The 16,694-nt window shown below is 50.7% G+C and overlaps 6 protein-coding genes and 1 pseudogene across 8 annotated transcripts; 2 read left to right on the top strand and 5 right to left on the bottom strand.

Moving 5' to 3' along the window:
• Positions 1-416: 416 nt before the first annotated feature.
• Positions 417-2,156, bottom strand: LOC131208497 (acetyl-CoA acetyltransferase, mitochondrial). Its single transcript, XM_058201311.1, has 2 exons — positions 1,963-2,156; positions 417-1,787 (listed from the first exon to the last, which is right to left on the bottom strand). The coding sequence occupies exons 1-2, from the start codon at positions 1,981-1,983 to the stop codon at positions 579-581; spliced, it is 1,230 nt and encodes a 409-aa protein (XP_058057294.1). The 5' UTR covers positions 1,984-2,156; the 3' UTR covers positions 417-578.
• A 263-nt stretch (positions 2,157-2,419) lies between these two features.
• On the bottom strand, positions 2,420-5,168 carry LOC131214891 (splicing factor 3A subunit 1). 2 transcript variants are annotated; one of them, XM_058209230.1, is made up of 4 exons: positions 5,024-5,168; positions 3,267-4,949; positions 2,698-3,173; positions 2,420-2,628 (listed from the first exon to the last, which is right to left on the bottom strand). In XM_058209230.1, exons 1-4 carry the CDS (start codon positions 5,133-5,135, stop codon positions 2,527-2,529), a joined length of 2,373 nt encoding a protein of 790 aa, XP_058065213.1. In that variant the 5' UTR covers positions 5,136-5,168; the 3' UTR covers positions 2,420-2,526. The 2 variants fall into 2 exon arrangements, with proteins under 2 accessions (XP_058065213.1, XP_058065212.1); XM_058209229.1 differs by having other exon boundaries at positions 2,698-4,949.
• A 615-nt stretch (positions 5,169-5,783) lies between these two features.
• Positions 5,784-7,975, top strand: LOC131216762 (death-associated inhibitor of apoptosis 2). The gene is made up of 3 exons (XM_058211338.1): positions 5,784-6,126; positions 6,205-7,438; positions 7,503-7,975. Exons 1-3 carry the CDS (start codon positions 5,947-5,949, stop codon positions 7,589-7,591), a joined length of 1,503 nt encoding a protein of 500 aa, XP_058067321.1. The 5' UTR covers positions 5,784-5,946; the 3' UTR covers positions 7,592-7,975.
• A 93-nt stretch (positions 7,976-8,068) lies between these two features.
• On the bottom strand, positions 8,069-9,467 carry LOC131216628 (ribosomal RNA-processing protein 8). Its single transcript, XM_058211169.1, has 4 exons — positions 9,374-9,467; positions 8,715-9,310; positions 8,415-8,651; positions 8,069-8,338 (listed from the first exon to the last, which is right to left on the bottom strand). The coding sequence occupies exons 1-4, from the start codon at positions 9,455-9,457 to the stop codon at positions 8,125-8,127; spliced, it is 1,131 nt and encodes a 376-aa protein (XP_058067152.1). The 5' UTR covers positions 9,458-9,467; the 3' UTR covers positions 8,069-8,124.
• Positions 9,468-9,666: 199 nt separating this feature from the next.
• Positions 9,667-11,147, top strand: LOC131216351 (uncharacterized). Of its 2 annotated transcripts, XM_058210817.1 has the most exons (3): positions 9,667-9,775; positions 9,860-10,649; positions 10,712-11,147. In XM_058210817.1, exons 2-3 carry the CDS (start codon positions 10,055-10,057, stop codon positions 11,032-11,034), a joined length of 918 nt encoding a protein of 305 aa, XP_058066800.1. In that variant the 5' UTR covers positions 9,667-9,775; positions 9,860-10,054; the 3' UTR covers positions 11,035-11,147. The 2 variants fall into 2 exon arrangements, with proteins under 2 accessions (XP_058066800.1, XP_058066801.1); XM_058210818.1 differs by lacking the exon at positions 9,667-9,775 and having other exon boundaries at positions 9,859-10,649.
• A 58-nt stretch (positions 11,148-11,205) lies between these two features.
• LOC131216266 (peroxidase-like) lies at positions 11,206-13,146 on the bottom strand. Its single transcript, XM_058210716.1, has 4 exons — positions 12,804-13,146; positions 12,007-12,742; positions 11,622-11,946; positions 11,206-11,565 (listed from the first exon to the last, which is right to left on the bottom strand). The coding sequence occupies exons 1-4, from the start codon at positions 13,144-13,146 to the stop codon at positions 11,206-11,208; spliced, it is 1,764 nt and encodes a 587-aa protein (XP_058066699.1).
• A 401-nt stretch (positions 13,147-13,547) lies between these two features.
• On the bottom strand, positions 13,548-15,521 carry LOC131211001 (peroxidase-like; annotated as a pseudogene).
• Positions 15,522-16,694: the final 1,173 nt, after the last annotated feature.

The raw sequence follows: 16,694 nt of genomic DNA, 5'->3' as shown, positions 1-16,694 counted from the left end.
AATTATCCTATTTGCTAAGAATTAATGTATAATCCCTTAAGTACAGGCTCTAGGCTGATAAGTTTGGACCATAAGTTATCGTCCTTCGAGATCCTGCAGGCGTTGCTCCAAGAGTCCGGTGTTCAATCGATGCATGCAAAGGTACTGGCCGTTAAGAAATAGGACAGGAATGTCCAAACGGTACAGTCGAAGGTATTTCACGTTTTCCTTCCGGGTAATATCGACTTTCTCTAGCCGGTATCTGCCGGCAAACTGTGCCTCTAGTTGCTCCACCAGATCGTCACACAGGGAACAGTGATCGTGCGTATACAACGTGAGCAGGGGCTTGTCGTTGGCCAATCCTTCCTTCCCAGTGCTGTGGCTACGGTCGGATAAGAAAAGAATAAAGGAGAGAAAAAACAGAAAACAGTTGGTGATTGGTTTCAATTTTATTGAATTGTTATAAAATCGCTTTCAGCATAGCAAAATATACGGGACCCATAGCCGGACCAGTAGTTCTAGTAAATGCACAGTTATTTTCACACATGGTACGAGGAAGACACGGTAAACATGGGCATCATATGGCCACTTTTCGTTTCTTACAGCTTTTCGATCAGGATCGACGAAGCGCCACCTCCGCCGTTGCAGATCGATGCGCACCCAACCTGTCCGGGTTTGAGAACGTGCGCAAGATGTGTCACCAAGCGGGCACCAGACATTCCGATCGGGTGGCCAAGTGAAACGGCTCCACCGTGCACGTTGACCTTCTCGGGATCAATGTCGAGCTTCCGTTGATTAGCAACAACGACCAGCGAAAACGCTTCGTTAATTTCCCAGAGGGCTACGTCCTCCTTGCGGACGCCCGTCTGCTTCAGCAGCTTCGGAACGGCCAACGCGGGAGCAATCGGGAAATCGATCGGATCCGTTTCGGCATCAGCAAATCCGACGATCCGTGCCAATGGTTTGCACTTCAGACGCTCCGCTGCATCGGCCGTCATCAGCACCATGGCCGATGCGCCATCGTTCAGGGTAGATGCATTTCCCGCCGTGACGGTGCCATTTTCCCGCTGAAACACCGTTGCCAGCTGGCCGAACTTGTCAAAGTTAACTCGCTTATACTCCTCGTCCTCCGCGACAACCGTATCCGGTTTGCCCCGCTTTCCTGCGATCCTCACGGGGGTAATCTCGGCATCGAAGACCTTCGCACTCCAAGCGGCCGCACTGCGTTTGTAGCTGTTTACCGCAAACTCGTCCTGGTCCTTACGTGTGATGCCCATCTGTTTGGCCGTGTTCTCCGCGCAGTTGCCCATGTGGAATTTGTTGTAAACATCGGTTAACCCATCAAACACGATACCGTCGATGAGATTAACTCCGCCGTACGGTGTGCTGCCGCGCTTCAGATAGTACGGCACGTTCGACATTGATTCCATGCCACCGGCCACTATCACGTCCTGCTGGCCGAGCATTAGGGTTTGTGCGCCGAGCATCACACTTTTCATGCCCGAGGAGCACACTTTGTTGACCGTGGTGCAGATGGTGGACTTTGGGAGGCCGGCAAAGATCACTGCCTGACGGGCCGGCGCCTGTCCCAAACCGGCCGCATTAACATTCCCAATGTAAACTTCCTGCACGTCCTCCTTCGCGATGCCCGCCTGCTTGACCGCCGATTCGACCGCCACGGAACCCAGCTGCGAAGCGGACAGTCCCGACAGACTGCTCTGGAAGCTACCGATCGGGGTGCGGGTGGCCGCTACGATCACCACATCCTTCCATTTGCCGGCAGAGGAAAACGAGCGCCGCTGGACGAACTAGAACGAGGCACGATCGGTTGGCGTTGATTACATAAAGAGCGATTACTATGTGGGCAGCCGATGACGGAGCGCCGTAAGGTTTGGGTAGAGAACACGGCACGTAGTTCTTTAGCGCAGCCCGGCAACAAGGAACGAAAGATAACCTGTTTTGTAAGCCCCTTCTTTTACGTACCTGAGCGAGTTTAAGGACCATTTTTAGACTGCAATTCCTTTCTCACAGGAAGACTAAGGGAGATGGGAATGATGAACTGTACACAACCAGGGCACCGCGAAACTGCCAAACTTCGAATTGATTAGATTAAAATGGCTCAAACCGACCGCGAATTGGAGGCACGGTTGTCGAGTGCGCCACGAGCGAGTTTAATGTGTCGTTGTGTTTTTCGCGCTTCCACGCCCAATCGCTGTGTAGTGGTGACAGCTTCTGCTCGACAGCATAACCCAATGCAGAGGTGGCTAACCTGCCGGATCAAGTCTGTGAAGAACAATCTAAAAATTACACTAAGAAAAGTTATTGAAATTTTTGGGAAAACCCCCAACGGGAGAAATAAATGTTTAGCATAGTTGGCATCAGCTAAAAATCCTGCTCATTTATTCGTTCTATGCGTTCTATACAGTTTTACGTTAATCCCGTTGCGGATGAGTTCGGGTTCTGATCGTTCCTTTAGTTATTTTCGATTAAATTGACCACCTCGCTGTGTAAATGCTTTGGACAGCCATTATTGAGCGGGCCAGAGGTTTACTTCTTACGACCACCACGCTCCTTCAGCTGCAGGGCCACCGTTACACCGTTTACTAGGTTGTAATAAGCGATCGTGTTGTTGTCCTTGAAGAACATACCCTGTGGAAAAAAGGCACACTTAATACTTGCTGCACATACAAACCCCCGACCCCATCATCATTCACTTACGTCGTAGAAGATCTTCTGCTTCGCCGGTGGCATTGCCGTTTCCGTTTGTACCTTCGCCTTCACGGAGCTGATCGTGTCGGTTAGGTTGACCACCAGCGACAGCGTCTGACCGCTCAGCTTCCAATCGTTCTTTTCGGTCATGTTGGGGCACTGCACCAGCACAGTGATCGGTCCGATGGCTGCGTGGCGCTGCAGGAAAGTGCTCTCCTCGATCAGGTTGTCCTCGGTGCGGGACTTTTTGTTCGGCGGCTCATCGACGGCCAGTAGCTCGTGTTGTTGTTGTTGCTGTTGTTGTTGCTGCTGCTGGTGCTGTTGGTGTTGTGCTTCGGACATGATCGGCACCGGAGGTTGTCCGCCCGCTTGCATCTGCGGTGCACCGTGCGGTGCCATCGGAGGAACGTAGGAGCCAACACCGAACGGAGGGGGGCCCATGGCCATCATCATCATCGGAGGTACGGGCGGAGGTACTGGATGCTGTTGCATTGCTTTCTGTGCGTGCTGCATCTGGGCAAGCTGCGCCTGTTGCGGAGCCATCGCAGACGGCTGCGATTGCTGGGAGACCTGTTGATGGTGATGGTGTTGGTGCTGCTGATGTTGGTGCTGTTGATGATGCTGATGCTGTTGTTGCTGCTGTTGCTGTTGGTGGTGCTGATGCTGAGAGGGTCCCTTCTGCTGCGTGGCCATCGAGCCCGGGATCGGTTTCGGTCCAATCTTTTCCTTCTCCTCGTCCGGTATCAGTCCCTTCACCTTGTGGATCTGATGGATCTGTGCCTCGAGCGTAATGTTGGCACGGGCCGCCCGCGTAGCCGCTTCCACCGACGACGTATGCCCGTCCCAGGTCACGCGGTCATCCTTCCGTGGTTCCTCCTCGCCCAGTTTCTTACCGATCGCCGCTTCCTCGTCGCCAACACCGAAAATATCGGTACGCCGCTCGGCCAACTGTTTCAAGCTCGCCTCGATGGCCGCTCCCGGCGCGTAAACGTTCTCCTGTGCCACCTTTTCGATGTGCTTATCACGCTGCTCCACCCAGCGGGGATCCAGCAGACCGATGCGCATATGTTCGGCCACCTTTGCGGCCGGAATTTTTTCGCCCGTAATGGGCGAAATGAGATAATCGTCGGAGGCTGCGGCCACCGGTTTCGCCACCTTTTGTGACTGCTTCGGATCGTACTTCTTCACGATGACCTTGTCGTGCGTCGGCGGTGCTATCGGAGTCGGCCCTGACTTTTGCCGATCGCCCTCGCCTTCGTCGCCCGAGGTGGATGACTCATCCATGTCCTGCACCTGCGTGTTGTCCTTCTGCTGCGCCTTGCCGACCAAATTCTCCATCTGCGACAGCTTCACGGTTCCATTACCTTCCACACCGTGCTGGCGGTGATCGTCGTCGCTGTCGTCATTATCGGATTCGATCTGCATCTCGATATCGTGATCTTCCTCGTTCAACCTCTCTTCCATCAGTACCCGGGCGCCCACTTCGTCCGGTGTGGTCGGTGGCGGAAAGTTACCCGACTCGTACGGTTGATAGTCGACCACCTCGACCACCACAAAGTCATGCCAATCGATCTGCGCGTACGCAATCCGCTCGCGTTCCACCTTTTCCTCCTCCCGCCGGCTCTGCATCTCCTGGTGCTTCATCCAGTTGGCCCGATACTTGACCTGCTCCAGCACCACGTTCATACTGCTGCGACCGGGCACACTCTCGACCTTCAGCTTGTTCATGAGATCTTTCGGCGGAACCAAAATCTTCGTGTACTGCTCCAGCAGCTTCGTGAAGTACTGGAAGAGTGAGTGCTGCGGTCGAAGAAAATCAAACTGACAGTTGCGCTGCTCGCGGTTCATCAGGTTGGTCAGGAAAAGGCGCCCATTACGGGCGACGAACTGTGCCGTTAGCTTTACAATATCGAGATCGAGGGCCGAAATCGATGGAGGGTCGGCAATGAACTCGAATTCCGGCGGTGGATCCTTCGGCACAAACTGTTGCTCGGTGACGGCCTTCAGCAGCTCTTGTTGCTTCTGCTGTGTCGCACTGGACACTTGCAGTTTCTGCAACCCGAGCCCTCCCGGTCCGCCGGACGATGCCGGATCGGCGCGACCCTCGCGTATCTCCTGCACCTTAAATTGATAGTACGCATGGTACGGATCCCCTGGACTGAGGAAGTTAAACTTTGGATTGCCCAACTCGTTCTGCCGGATGCGACTCTCAAACTCGGGCCCGTTGCGCGCCACAAAACTGGCCGTCTTATCGACGATGTCTGTGATGAAAAAAGCATACGATGAGAGATTTAGGGGCACAAACGATTTCGGGGGAGCTTGCGGCATCACTTACTTCGCACTTCCGGCGGTGGGTAGATGATGCCCACTATCGGGCCGGATAGCGTCGGGGCCGGCTTGTCGACGTCGAGCTCCTTTTCGGTGCCATTATTTTCCAACTCGGCCATAATCGAAAGCGTTTCTCGCAGCTAAGCAATACTTTGGCGAAAACTGCAAACCAAGCGAAGCACCGAAAAATACACTGACAGCCGCACGCGTCACGTTTGACAGCAGCAGGCGTATCGAGCAGGGTTGCCAAGGAGATTATTTTAATAACGAACTCTTTTCAAGTGTTTTCTCGACGAATATTTCTATTTTAGCAACTTTTCTTTGCGTTCGGATTAAATTGTTGGCGTCATCCGAAAGGTAAAATAATATCTAAAACGACGAAATATCATAAAATAACATCAACAAATATGAAAAAGCAAACCTGGCATCATGCCGGGATCGTTTTAAAGAAATTCTTTTTTCATGCAATTGAGATGTACACGATTCGTCTCGAAACAGCTGAGTGTTGTTAAAGAATTAAAGAGGATTTTAAAGGTTCACAGTATAGGTTGCTTTTTGTAGCCGAACAATTTTGGAATTTTCGTGAGGCGTAGTTTCTTCTCCAGTGCACCGGATGGCGTGCTGAAAATTGCATAAATCTACGGTTCATGTCCGAATATCGATCGCAAACAAAGTGCACCGGAGTGTTTATGTTTCGCGCAGTGTGAATCACCCTGCGACACGTTCGTGCAAGTCGCGAGCGACGAACGCTTCCGAGGAATCCCCGTCAACGGATCAGCATCGCTAACAAAAATCCCCTCGAATTTCGCGCAAACTTGGTGGCGAATTGTTCCTTCGTAAGCTTTGCCAAAGAGACAGGTCCTAAGAGTGCCGTTTACCGGAAACGTAGTGCATTGTGTCATTTTGTGGCCCGTATCCGGTTACGTGACAATGGACTCGGCAGACGAACGGCTCCGTTCATTCATGCTGTGGCCAGATTTCTCCGCCGTAGGTTCCGTGTTGGCCAACGACGGCTTTTATGCAGTGCCCGGAGGTCAACCGAGGGTGAAGTGCCACAGTTGCGATTTGGTAGTGATATTGCACTCTAACGATAGAACAAACGTGTCCCACGTAAGTTTTTGAAGTTCGAAAGTTGATTGTATCTGGAAATGTTTGATATTTTTCATCCGCTTGAATTTAACCGCCTAGGTTAAAGAAATACACCGAACCCGGAGTCAACCCTGTGCGTTTCTGCTTGGCCAGGAGCCCACCAACAATACTCGGTCCCAAAGTCCCAGCGAAATGAAGGATGAGCAGAAAAGGTTGGAGTCTTTCGTGAACTGGCCCGTTGCGTTCATGCAACCGACGGCATTGGCCAAGGCCGGTTTCTACTACACGCAGCGCTCAGACGAGGTGGAGTGTCCCTGGTGTTTCGTCGTGATCGGTCGCTGGGAAGTAGGAGACGATCCGTTCACAGAGCATGCTCGGTTTTTCCCGTCCTGCCAGAAGGTGATCGCTAATGCTCTTGTTAGCTCCGATCCACCACCGGACCCCTCGATCGGCATTCAGCCCGTGCAGCTCCCGCACAATCCCAGGTACAGCTCGCTCGATGCGCGCATCCGCTCGTTCGAAAACTGGAACCACGAAGATATACAGCGTGGCACAGGGCTGGCGGAGGCCGGTTTTTACTATCTCGGCGAAGCGGATGAGGTGCGCTGCTTTCACTGCGACGGCGGGTTACGCCTGTGGCTTCCGACAGATGATCCATGGTTCGAGCATGCCCGTTGCTTCGCTGACTGTCAGTTCCTTCTGCTCGTCAAGGGCCAACAGTTCGTGGAGAACGTGCAGGGACGGGTGGCCCAGCAGACAGAAGGCCATCCAGAGCAGCAGCACCAACAACAGGGTGCAACCCAAAGCATCAGTGTTGTAGATGCTCACGCTCTTATTACGCCCCGTCGTATGACCCTGGACGACGCTCTCACAACCGAACCAGTTCAAATGGCCCTTCAGATGGGGCTAAACATTGGGCGCATTCGTGCGGCCACAATGCGTAAGCTGCACACCACTGGAGAGCCGTATCTCAACTCCCAGCAACTTGTCGAGGCGATACTAGAGGATCAGCTCGAAGAGGAGGACATTGAACCGTCCACCTCCTCGTGGATGGGCCGTCGATTTCTTTCAATGGATGTGCCTTGCCGACGGGAACAGCAGCAAGAGAGAGCAGGCTCCACGAAAGAATGTTCCCACGCTTCTTTGCGTGCCGCAACTGATTGCGAACCCGAGAAGCGACCCGAAGTACCTGAGCCGAATGGGCAAAACACACTCACTGAAGAGGCAGCCCAGCGGCTGCAGGAGGAAAACAAGCGACTGAAGGATGCACGAGAGTGCAAGATCTGCATGTCTGAGGAAGTGGGTGTCGTTTTCTGTCCTTGCGGACATCTGGGTGAGTTTAAGCGACCGTTTGTTTGTTTCATGGATGTCTCAAGTCCACTTTTTCTGTTCCACAGTCTCGTGCGTCCAGTGTGCACCGGCCGTGCTTAGCTGCCCCGTGTGCCGGGCCACGATTAAGGGAAGAGTTCGAACGTTCCTGTCTTAAAACAAAATTCTTCCGCAACACTCCGGATGCGACCCTTACATAGGGGTCGCTCGCAGCGCTCAGGACTTCTCGAGCCTAGTCTTTGGGATTCTCCGGGCACAAGGCTACATTTTTGCTGCTGTAGTTCGATATCCTCAACCACGTGGGATATCAACGGTGGCGTTCTGTAAATGTCACTTTATAGTATAAGCGAACTGGTTTTGTTTGTGAAACACAAGCGGACGAGACGTGTGTCAACGTGAGATCTTAGAATTAGAAGAAGAGCGCAAGTACTGAACAATTCGAAATGAAAAAAGATTGAACTGTATTGAATACCTTACATAGGGAATGCCGGAACTACCCGAATTCTGTAATCGATATGAAATGCTTTAGCTAAAATAAAGCTCCCGGGCGATATGATATGTGTTAAATCTCGTTTGTCATTGTCATTGTTTAACGAAGATTGTGTGCAAAGATTGTTTATTGAATTCGCGGTGCTTGGCTGCAGAATAAGTTACACAGTGTGTCGGTCTCGGATACAAAGCCTTCGGTGTTTAACGTTTTTTGTATAAACATGGTTTCAAGCTAAATTGTTTGATCTTCGTCAAATCCCGCTGTACCGTGCGTTCCTTCTTGAAGGTGAAGAAGTAAAACAGCTTATGCTTTAGGTCCTTATTCTCAAGAGCAAAGCCACATTGCTTCACTTTTCCGATAAATTCGTTAACACCATCGAACCGGGACGATACTTCCGCAATTTTCAGGATGCCACTGGGAATTTAACAACCCAAAAGGAAGTTAGTCATCTCACGATGGTCGTTATGTGCATTGCCGCCCATTGACTTACCCTACTTTAAGCACACGGTTAGCTTCGAGAAGAAAATCGACCAGATTGGTGCCCATCAGCGAGAGGCAAAAGACGACCACGTTAACGAAGTTGCTCTCGAGTGGAGTTTTGGCCATATCACAAGCAATTACGTTGCTGCTGTTGGCAACCAAATCGAGCGAGTACACCTGATTCGGTATCGACGCTGCCAATCGCGCTTCTCCGCAGCCAAAATCAGCCACCACCGTGTTCTTGGGACTGTATGAAAGGAAATGGGTTAATCGACAACCATTTCAAACTTGCTTCGCTAAGCAAACTTACAGTTTTCGAATGTTTCGAATAATTCTATCCAGCGGGTTCATTGACCACTGCGCAATCTGATGCCGGTAGCCGTCGTGGTACGCCTCAAACGAACCGGGATCTTCTTCGAACAGTTTTTTCGCCTGCTCCCCGGTCGTTTTGTACAGCTGTTCGTTGATAAACCGAAACCGTGATCCCTTTAACTGGTCGAGCAGCTTTTCACGCAGATCAGTTGCCGTTCCAACTGGTTTCTTGGGTTTCGTTTTATCCGACAAATCGCCGTTTGTCCGTTTGTCCGCATGTTCTGTGGTATTGGTCTTGCCATTGACCAATTTCTGGTGCTTGGTTTTTTTCTTAAGAGGTTCATTTTCTTGCGGAGCGTTCACTTCCTTTGTATTTTCATTGTTGGTCCGCTCATCAGTGGCTTTCCTTTTCTTTGCTTTCCGATTTTTAGCATTCGTTCCATTTGCTACGGTTGCTTGGTTGTCGACATTTCCTGGTTTTGGTAATCGAACCGACCACCCGGCTGGTTTACGGTGTCCATTTTCTGTTTCAGTCGCATTTTCCTCCGATCTTGCCACTTTAGGGACCTTTTTCTCCTTCACTTTTTTAATTAACTAAGGATGAAAATGGTAACTAGGATTGTTGCTGTTTTACTACGCTTTGCCCACCATACTTACTCCTTTGTTGGGTCGAAAACGAAAGTCCGTACCAATGCTTGGTAGATCAGTTTCAAAATCACAATCCGAGAACACTTTACTCATTGTTTGCAGGATTGGCCCAAATCCGGTTCGGAGCGATCGGTGCCGAGGTAAACAAATGCACGTGCCGGTGTGTAGCTGTCATTTCTAGCGCACTGAAATGTTCCGAGAAGTAATCGATTGAGAAAGAGATTTAATTTTGTGACGATTTACAACGACAACGACATATTTTAATAAATTTTTGTGTATCTAAAATCTTTATTCAAACAGAACAAATCACGATAATATCTCCTTGGAGCATAGGTATTCTTTAACCTCGCCATCACCCTGTGAACCACTTTTGACAGCACTTTGTTATGAAAGGAGAACGACCAGCTGAAGGTTAGTGTAAAACTAGAAATGATTTTACTGAGATCTTTACTACATAATTTCACAGAAGTTTGTGACAAATGTATTCCCTTTTAGTAAAACAGTTGCTGTAACAGTGACGGACCAACTTAAGAAAGGATATTTAGCTTTTTTGCCTGCATGTACGTGACTACGTGCTGAAATCAACTTCATCGTTGCTTCATCATTCTTAGGTCACATGGGTGGCAAATCATCGTTTCACTAAACATCGTGTACTTTAACTGCCCCGGATTCAGATCGACTACAGTAATCATGTTGAAACTCCCCATCACGGATCCGGCCATTCGGATAGTTCCCTCTAAAGATTTGAAACAGTATATTGGAAGTAAAATCGAGGTATCTTCGTCAACGCCGCAATCGGTGCGTGACATATGTGCGGCTTTTAACACAGCCAAACGAACCGGGACGAAGCTCAATGGCAATCCTGTTTCAAAAGCGGCCATCGAAACGGTGCAATTTACGGCACCAGAACTTAAAGTAATAGGAGAATGCATCGCCGCCAAAAGTGATCCAATGGACGAAACATTACAACAGCCCTGTGGACTGGATTTTGACGATGCGAAAGAAGTAGCTACCTCGGCGGGATTGGGACTGTCCGACGTAAAATGGTTGTACGCTACACTCAACCAAATGCGGCAGTCCGATAAAATGGTTCCCTATTTGCACACCTTGCTGCAAGGATGCCAACTTGTGTTGCCGCAGAACCCGGAACAGGAACGAAATCCGGTCTTGGAGGAACGCTGTAAGCTACTGAGGAAGCAGCAGGAAGACCGGGACTACCATCGGATGACGAAGAACGTTGATAGTATACGCCGGCACATGCCCGAGGAAACGATTGCGTACCAAAGTAAGATGACATATCTCTACAGCATCTTTCGTTTCGTTAATTATTTGTCTTTCACTCTACAGTGAAGCAAATTAATCGACATCTGATTGCGGTGGCGCAGTTTTTGTTTTCCGTGGCCGCTGGCTTTGCTTTCGGGTTTATCGGCATTGCACTGATCGTGGGAGAGATGGATTTCGGTGTCCGCTTGATGCTGGGCATCATAATCGCTCTCATAATCGCTCTGGCCGAGATCTACTTCCTGGCGAAGAGACTTAACGCCGAGTACGATTTGGCGGTACCACCGCCGATGGCTGCCCCGAAAGAGATGGCTACGAAGGTGGTGGAAAGCGTTTCAATTGAACCCAAGCCGAAGCGCGGACCAAAAAAGAAGCAGCACAAGGATTAAGGACCCACACTGATTCAAATTCAAAAGGACCCACACTGATACGAACAGCGAGCCATTATACTTTGTAGATCATCACTTTATTATTATTACAATATAGAGCAAAATATTCCGTAGTTATGATTTTGTGAATGTTTTATTTCTTGCCATATAGCCGATCATTACTAGCTGATACTACCAAAAGCGGGTATCCAACTGCGGAAACGAACTGCAGGGTATCAATGTGTTGTTAGCCGTTATCGATTGAAAAGCACGGGGTTGCATCGTCACCACGCCTGGTGTATTGTTGCAGAGTATGCGCGCCATTGTGGCCTTCCGCACTTCGCGCAACTGTGCCAGGGTGAAGGCCCCGGCAGTGTTACCATTTTGATAGAAGAACCGATCGCCCCGGCGTGTACGCATGAACTGCTCCATCAGGATGCAGAGGTACGTTGGTCCGGCCTGGGTGCCCGGGGTAGGCCGCTCGAAGAACTCGGCCACCGTTAGATCAACGTCATCGACCGTGCGGTACAGTGACGACAACATTTGATAGTCCTGCAAAGGAATTGATATAATCAACTGAGTCCGCCTTTGAATTTTAAGACTCTTACCCTGGGTCCGAGCTGCGTGAAATCTGTCCATGCTGTGGAACGGTTGAAACCACAGGCCTGCCGGAATGCATTGTAACCCGCAATACCGTGGTCACGGCTTCGTTGAATGTCCAGTGCTTTCAGATCGGTTCCGAAGCGATTAGAGTAACGGAATAGGTAGTCTCTTATTTGTGGATCATAGCTCAAATCATTGCGTCCCGACGGTTGCGTGGCCATACCACGAGTAAGCTGAGCGTAACTATCATTTCGTTCTAGTACCGTCGGATTGAACATTTGATCGTTGATGTTCAGTGATCCAGTGATCGCACGCGATTCCTGCGCAAGGCTGAATTCCAAAGCATCGGTAAGTGTTCCGGTCTTAATATTCGTTTCAACTGACCCTTACCTTAGCGACCCCCAGATGGACGAATGGAAGTACCGGTAGGCACCGTTCGAGTGCGAGTTCAGCGTGGTCGGGTTTACGGTCGCGTTGTAGTCATTCACGTAGTTCGGCGTACGTACCAGTAGACCCTTCTGTTGCATTTGATCAGGACCCAAAAACCACGGAAGCCATTCCTCGTACACAATGCTCTGGTATTGCGCGATGTTGATGCGGCGAGCCTCTTGGAAGAGCCGCTCATCGTTCCATAGGGTATGTAGTGGGGCAAGTAGTCGCGCGAGTCGATTGTGTTCCCGGAGGAAAGCGATCTGAAGAATCGTTAGCTCCGGTGTAATGTTGCTTCGTTCGTCACCCGTCAGGTAGCACACGTCTGTGGACAGCTGTAGCTTACAATCTCGGCTCGACTGAGGATCTTGCGGTGGCCACTCGGTTCCGTTCCGATTATCTACCTTCATAAGACCTCCGACGAAAGCGCGGAGTAGCGCATTCTGCTGCGCACTGTTACCGTAGACGATCGACAGATCCAAGAACGAGGTAGCATTGTTTAGCTGTTGCGCTGGATTACTGGCGCTGCAGCTGGCCGGATTAGCATCGCAAGTGCTTCGTGTGCGTACGAGATCTAAACACTGAATTCCACCAGCAGCCAGGACAGGATCGGTCGATGACACAGGGATAGGGAAACATCTCCTTCCGGGATTGGCAATAACTTGTCCATTCACGCAACAGGGAACCGTATCAGAGCCTGCGAAAAAACATGTGTTAAAAGCTGGCTTCTGTCACATAATAATTCCCGCGATAGTTACTTCCTGCTCTCAGGCCCATGTCGTGAGCTACTACCTGTCCGAACTGCATATTAAGCAGAGTGGTCAATGGATCGAGAATACTTTGCTCATTGAACAGAGACACCGACACGAGCCGAGCACTTGGCAAGTCGTAGCCTGTTTTCGATCGCCGAGGTGTCGAAATGCCATCACCATATTCAGGGGGCAGCAAACGACCGTACGGAGTGTTGGCAGCACCCCAGGATGGGTTCTGTAGGTTGTTACAGCTTCCGTCGAACGTGCGGTACGGTGTGGAGCTATCACATTGGGCCAGAACACTCGGCCTGCCTACTAGACCCACCAGAAGCACTACGGTGGTCCACATTCCGGGACCCTGCTGTCCTTCAAAGCTGGAGGAACCTTAATTCACGGTGCGATCCGATGCGAGCCTCTTTATATCGCGTAGCTGGAGACCGAAAATTCAATCGAAGCGATTTAGACCACATCGGAACAGACCGCAACATTCATGCGGTGTGACAATCCATCTCTTTATCCATGATTGGAAGTTGATTCCATTTTTAGCAAGCCTTTTTTGCCAACTTTCAAAACAGATGGACACGAACATCTGTTACATCGAAACTCTAGCTCCGTGTTGGCCTTTTTCGGGTCCTTCATGCATGATGATACTATGTCGAGTGATACAAATACGTTTAAAAGTTTAATGTAGCTTGTCCAGCAGTTACAACACTCTCACTCGGTTGTTACAAACATTTTTTTGTTGTTAGCAATGAATTTCGTTTATTTGCTCACTTCCAAGCATTCAAGTCAACCCCGCCCAACGCGGAACAAGGCAGCACCTTGTTCGACGTGGACACCGTTACAAACGCCTTCTGCTGCATACCCTTCAGCCCGGGCGTATTATCGCACAGCAGCCTGGCCATGGTTGCCTTCCGGAGCTGCTGGAACTGCTCCCCATTGAATCCCACCACCGAGTCGGAAGTTTCGAAGAAAAACCGATCACCAACCCGCGTGCGATGGAACTGCTCCTTCAGAATGCACCGGAACGTTTCCCCGACCTGGGTTCCCTCGACGTGTTTCTCGAACAATCCGGCCACCGTCAGCTCCACATCGTCCACCGATTTGTAGACGGAACGCAGGAGTTCAGCATCCTGTAAAAATACGGCAAGACCGTGAGCGTGAGCTAGCGTTCCACTGAGGCCCAGGGGCAAACCTTTGGCGACCGTAGCAGCGGCTCCAGGTCATCGAAACTGTTCGCCTTCCGCAGACCGCAGTACTCTCGGAACGCATTGTAACTGGGCAGGCCATGATCTCGGGCGCGCTGTATATCCATTGCCCGTAGATCATTCCCGAAGGGAGCGCCAAACTTGAACAGATTGTGCTTCATCTCACGATCGATATTGTGGTCGATGCGACCCATCGGTTGGGTGGCCAAGCCCCTCGAAAGCTGGGCGTACTTGCACGGTGCCTCCAGAATGGCAGGATTCAGTGTGTGCTCGGTGAAGCTGATCTCGCCTACTTTGGTGCGGTTCTCGTCGTCGAGCCTAAGCCATCGAAGCAACCATGAAACACCATGTACCCTGTGGCAATTGTCAAATACTTACTGTAGTTTACCGACGATTGCACTGTGGAAGTACCTGAACGCTGCCATTGCGTTGGCATTCAACGTCTCCGGGTTGACGTCGGCTCGGTACTGGTAAACGAGTGAGTCACCCGACTCCGGTGGCAAAGGCAGAAAGTTCGGGAGCCACTCGTAGAACACAATCTGCTGGTACTGGGCAATGTTGATACGGCGTGCCTCCTGGAACAACCGTTCGTCGTCCCACGTCGGCTGTAAGTTGGCCAACGCCTTCGCTAGCCGATTGTGTTCGCGTAAGAACAGGATGTGCAGAATGGCCATGTGCGGACTAAGGTTTCCCGGACGTCACCGGTCAGGTAACAGGCATCCGTGGGCTTAGCGAGCACACAGGCTGCCTCCGGATGCGGGTGACGTGGTGGCCAGTCGCTATCGTCACGGGTTTCCACCTTCATCAGACCACCCGAACCCTGCCGAAGAGGACCATTCTCCTGTGTACTGTTACCGTACACGAGCGAAAGGTCTACGAACGAGCTGACCGTGTTGATCTGTTCGGCTTTCTTGCCACCCTTGCAACGAGATTCATCCCCATCACAGTTGGTGACCGTCCGCAGGAAGTCGAGGCACTTGATACCAGCTTTTCCCATGACTGGATCATCCGAAGGCACCGGGATGGCGTAGCAGCGCGGATTAGGCTCTGGTACCAGCTGTCCTTCCGCACAGCACGGCAACATGTCCGCACCTAGGAATCCGAAAGATCTGAATGACCTGGACAGCCCAACTGCTTGGCCACCGCTCACTCACCACCGCTGGTGAATCCCATGTCATGGGCAACAATCTGCCCGAACTGCATGCTGAGCAGCGTAAAGGCTGGCTCGAGCTCGTCGTCGTCCCCGAATAGCTTCATCGACAGGAGCCGGGCACTCGGTAGATCTGACCCATCGGTGGCTTTCCGGGGGCTCTTCACACCGTCTCCATAATCAGCGCCAAGCAAACGTCCGTACACCGTGTTGGCGGCTCCCCACTTTGGATTCTTCAGATTGTTGCACGTACCGTCCAGGGTCCGATAGGGTGTGGACGCGTTACACGTGTCTTGGGCACCGCCCAGGACTTGGCAGGTAAGCAGCAGCAACAGGCCCAACTGTAGCCACATTTCGAGAAACTTTGCGTACTGATCGATTAATTGCAAGCCTCAATCGGAACGCGATCTATTTTATATACCCCCCATACCTTAGGGTATGCAGTTGGATGCGTTGGACACTCGGCAGTGCAAATAGTTGCGCAGATGGCCCGATGGAAAGCAAGTGATAAATCTTGAATCAAATATTTGCCAGCGACCGTAGCGACACTCCCGACTACAAGCGATAGTTATAAACCTCAAAGGAATGATGCCTGAAGTGTACACTGAAACTGTAAATCTGTTTAGTGGTCTTTTAATGATTTAATTCGCGAACTTCTTATAAAAATGATATAGTTTTCGAGATAAAAGCGTCTGTCTGATATAAGAGTCTCCGAGACCCACCGAATTCTTTCAGGAGACACTCGAACCGTGCCCAGAACACCAGTTAATTCCAACCGTTATTTTTTCTTTCATTAAGTTAGGAAACTTTATTCACAAAACAACATACAGCTAATATAATTTCATCGTTTTTAAATAACACTACTTCGCTTTACCACTACACTACAAGTAAGGTCAGTAGAGAAGGGAGTGTGATAGGGAGAATGCAACGATGAAGGATGCAATGTAAATGGATGCGCTTAACAGATGCTGCCCGGATCCCGGAGGTAACCTAGGACGATGGAGTGCCTCCATCTCGCTGTGCGGAAGAATCGGGAACTCTGGTCTGGATGGACGAGGATACTGATCCTCGGGACCAAAGTGAGGTTATGGCAAAACAAAAACAACGAAACGAAACGAAACAGGGGACGAAACGTGGTCCGGGATCCAGGATCTGCTTATCCTTATCTACACACTGGCGATTGAATGTTTGGCGTTTTTTTGCGGGCTGACGGAGCTGATCGTGGGACGGATACCCGAAAAATGGGAGCCGTTTCTCTGCTGCTGCTGCTGCTGCTGGAAGGAATTTCCGCTGGACAAACGCTACACAGGCTGGGTCAGCAATCGAGCGGGGGGGTGGTGCGCGTAATGGATGAGTCAATCTCAAAAAGGTGTACACAACACAACAACAACAAGAAGCGGTGTCGTCCTCGCTGCTCCAGACAATCATCCGGAGGAACCGAGTAACGGGCGAAAGGATCGTGTGCAAAGAAGTTGATAGGAGGTGATTGGAGGGATGACAGGACGGGTGAAGATAGTGGTGCAGAGGAGGGAAACTAAA

Source organism: Anopheles bellator, chromosome 1, assembly GCF_943735745.2.
Source record: "Anopheles bellator chromosome 1, idAnoBellAS_SP24_06.2, whole genome shotgun sequence".
In the NCBI taxonomy this organism is placed as follows: domain Eukaryota; kingdom Metazoa; phylum Arthropoda; class Insecta; order Diptera; family Culicidae; genus Anopheles; species Anopheles bellator.
The sequence above is the reverse complement of the archived record's forward strand: the minus strand, read 5'-3'. Positions and strand labels throughout refer to the sequence as shown.

Coding starts and splice junctions, on each gene's coding strand:
- LOC131216351 (XM_058210817.1), top strand. CDS start 10,055: ATGTTGAAACTCCCCATCACGGATCCGGCCATTCGGATAGTTCCCTCT. Junction 10,650..10,711: donor GGAAACGATTGCGTACCAAA/GTAAGATGACAT, acceptor TTCACTCTACAG/TGAAGCAAATTAATCGACAT.
- LOC131216266 (XM_058210716.1), bottom strand. CDS start 13,146: ATGTGGACCACCGTAGTGCTTCTGGTGGGTCTAGTAGGCAGGCCGAGT. Junction 12,743..12,803: donor CATGGGCCTGAGAGCAGGAA/GTAACTATCGCG, acceptor GTTTTTTCGCAG/GCTCTGATACGGTTCCCTGT. Junction 11,566..11,621: donor TCACGCAGCTCGGACCCAGG/GTAAGAGTCTTA, acceptor ATTCCTTTGCAG/GACTATCAAATGTTGTCGTC.
- LOC131216762 (XM_058211338.1), top strand. CDS start 5,947: ATGGACTCGGCAGACGAACGGCTCCGTTCATTCATGCTGTGGCCAGAT. Junction 6,127..6,204: donor ATAGAACAAACGTGTCCCAC/GTAAGTTTTTGA, acceptor TTAACCGCCTAG/GTTAAAGAAATACACCGAAC. Junction 7,439..7,502: donor CTGTCCTTGCGGACATCTGG/GTGAGTTTAAGC, acceptor TCTGTTCCACAG/TCTCGTGCGTCCAGTGTGCA.
- LOC131214891 (XM_058209229.1), bottom strand. CDS start 5,135: ATGGCCGAGTTGGAAAATAATGGCACCGAAAAGGAGCTCGACGTCGAC. Junction 4,950..5,023: donor CCCACCGCCGGAAGTGCGAA/GTAAGTGATGCC, acceptor TTTTCATCACAG/ACATCGTCGATAAGACGGCC. Junction 2,629..2,697: donor AGCAGAAGATCTTCTACGAC/GTAAGTGAATGA, acceptor TTTTTTCCACAG/GGTATGTTCTTCAAGGACAA.
- LOC131208497 (XM_058201311.1), bottom strand. CDS start 1,983: ATGGTCCTTAAACTCGCTCAG. Junction 1,788..1,962: donor TGGTCCTTAAACTCGCTCAG/GTACGTAAAAGA, acceptor GCCTCGTTCTAG/TTCGTCCAGCGGCGCTCGTT.
- LOC131216628 (XM_058211169.1), bottom strand. CDS start 9,457: ATGAGTAAAGTGTTCTCGGATTGTGATTTTGAAACTGATCTACCAAGC. Junction 8,652..8,714: donor ATTCGAAACATTCGAAAACT/GTAAGTTTGCTT, acceptor CCTTTCATACAG/TCCCAAGAACACGGTGGTGG. Junction 8,339..8,414: donor AACCGTGTGCTTAAAGTAGG/GTAAGTCAATGG, acceptor TTAAATTCCCAG/TGGCATCCTGAAAATTGCGG.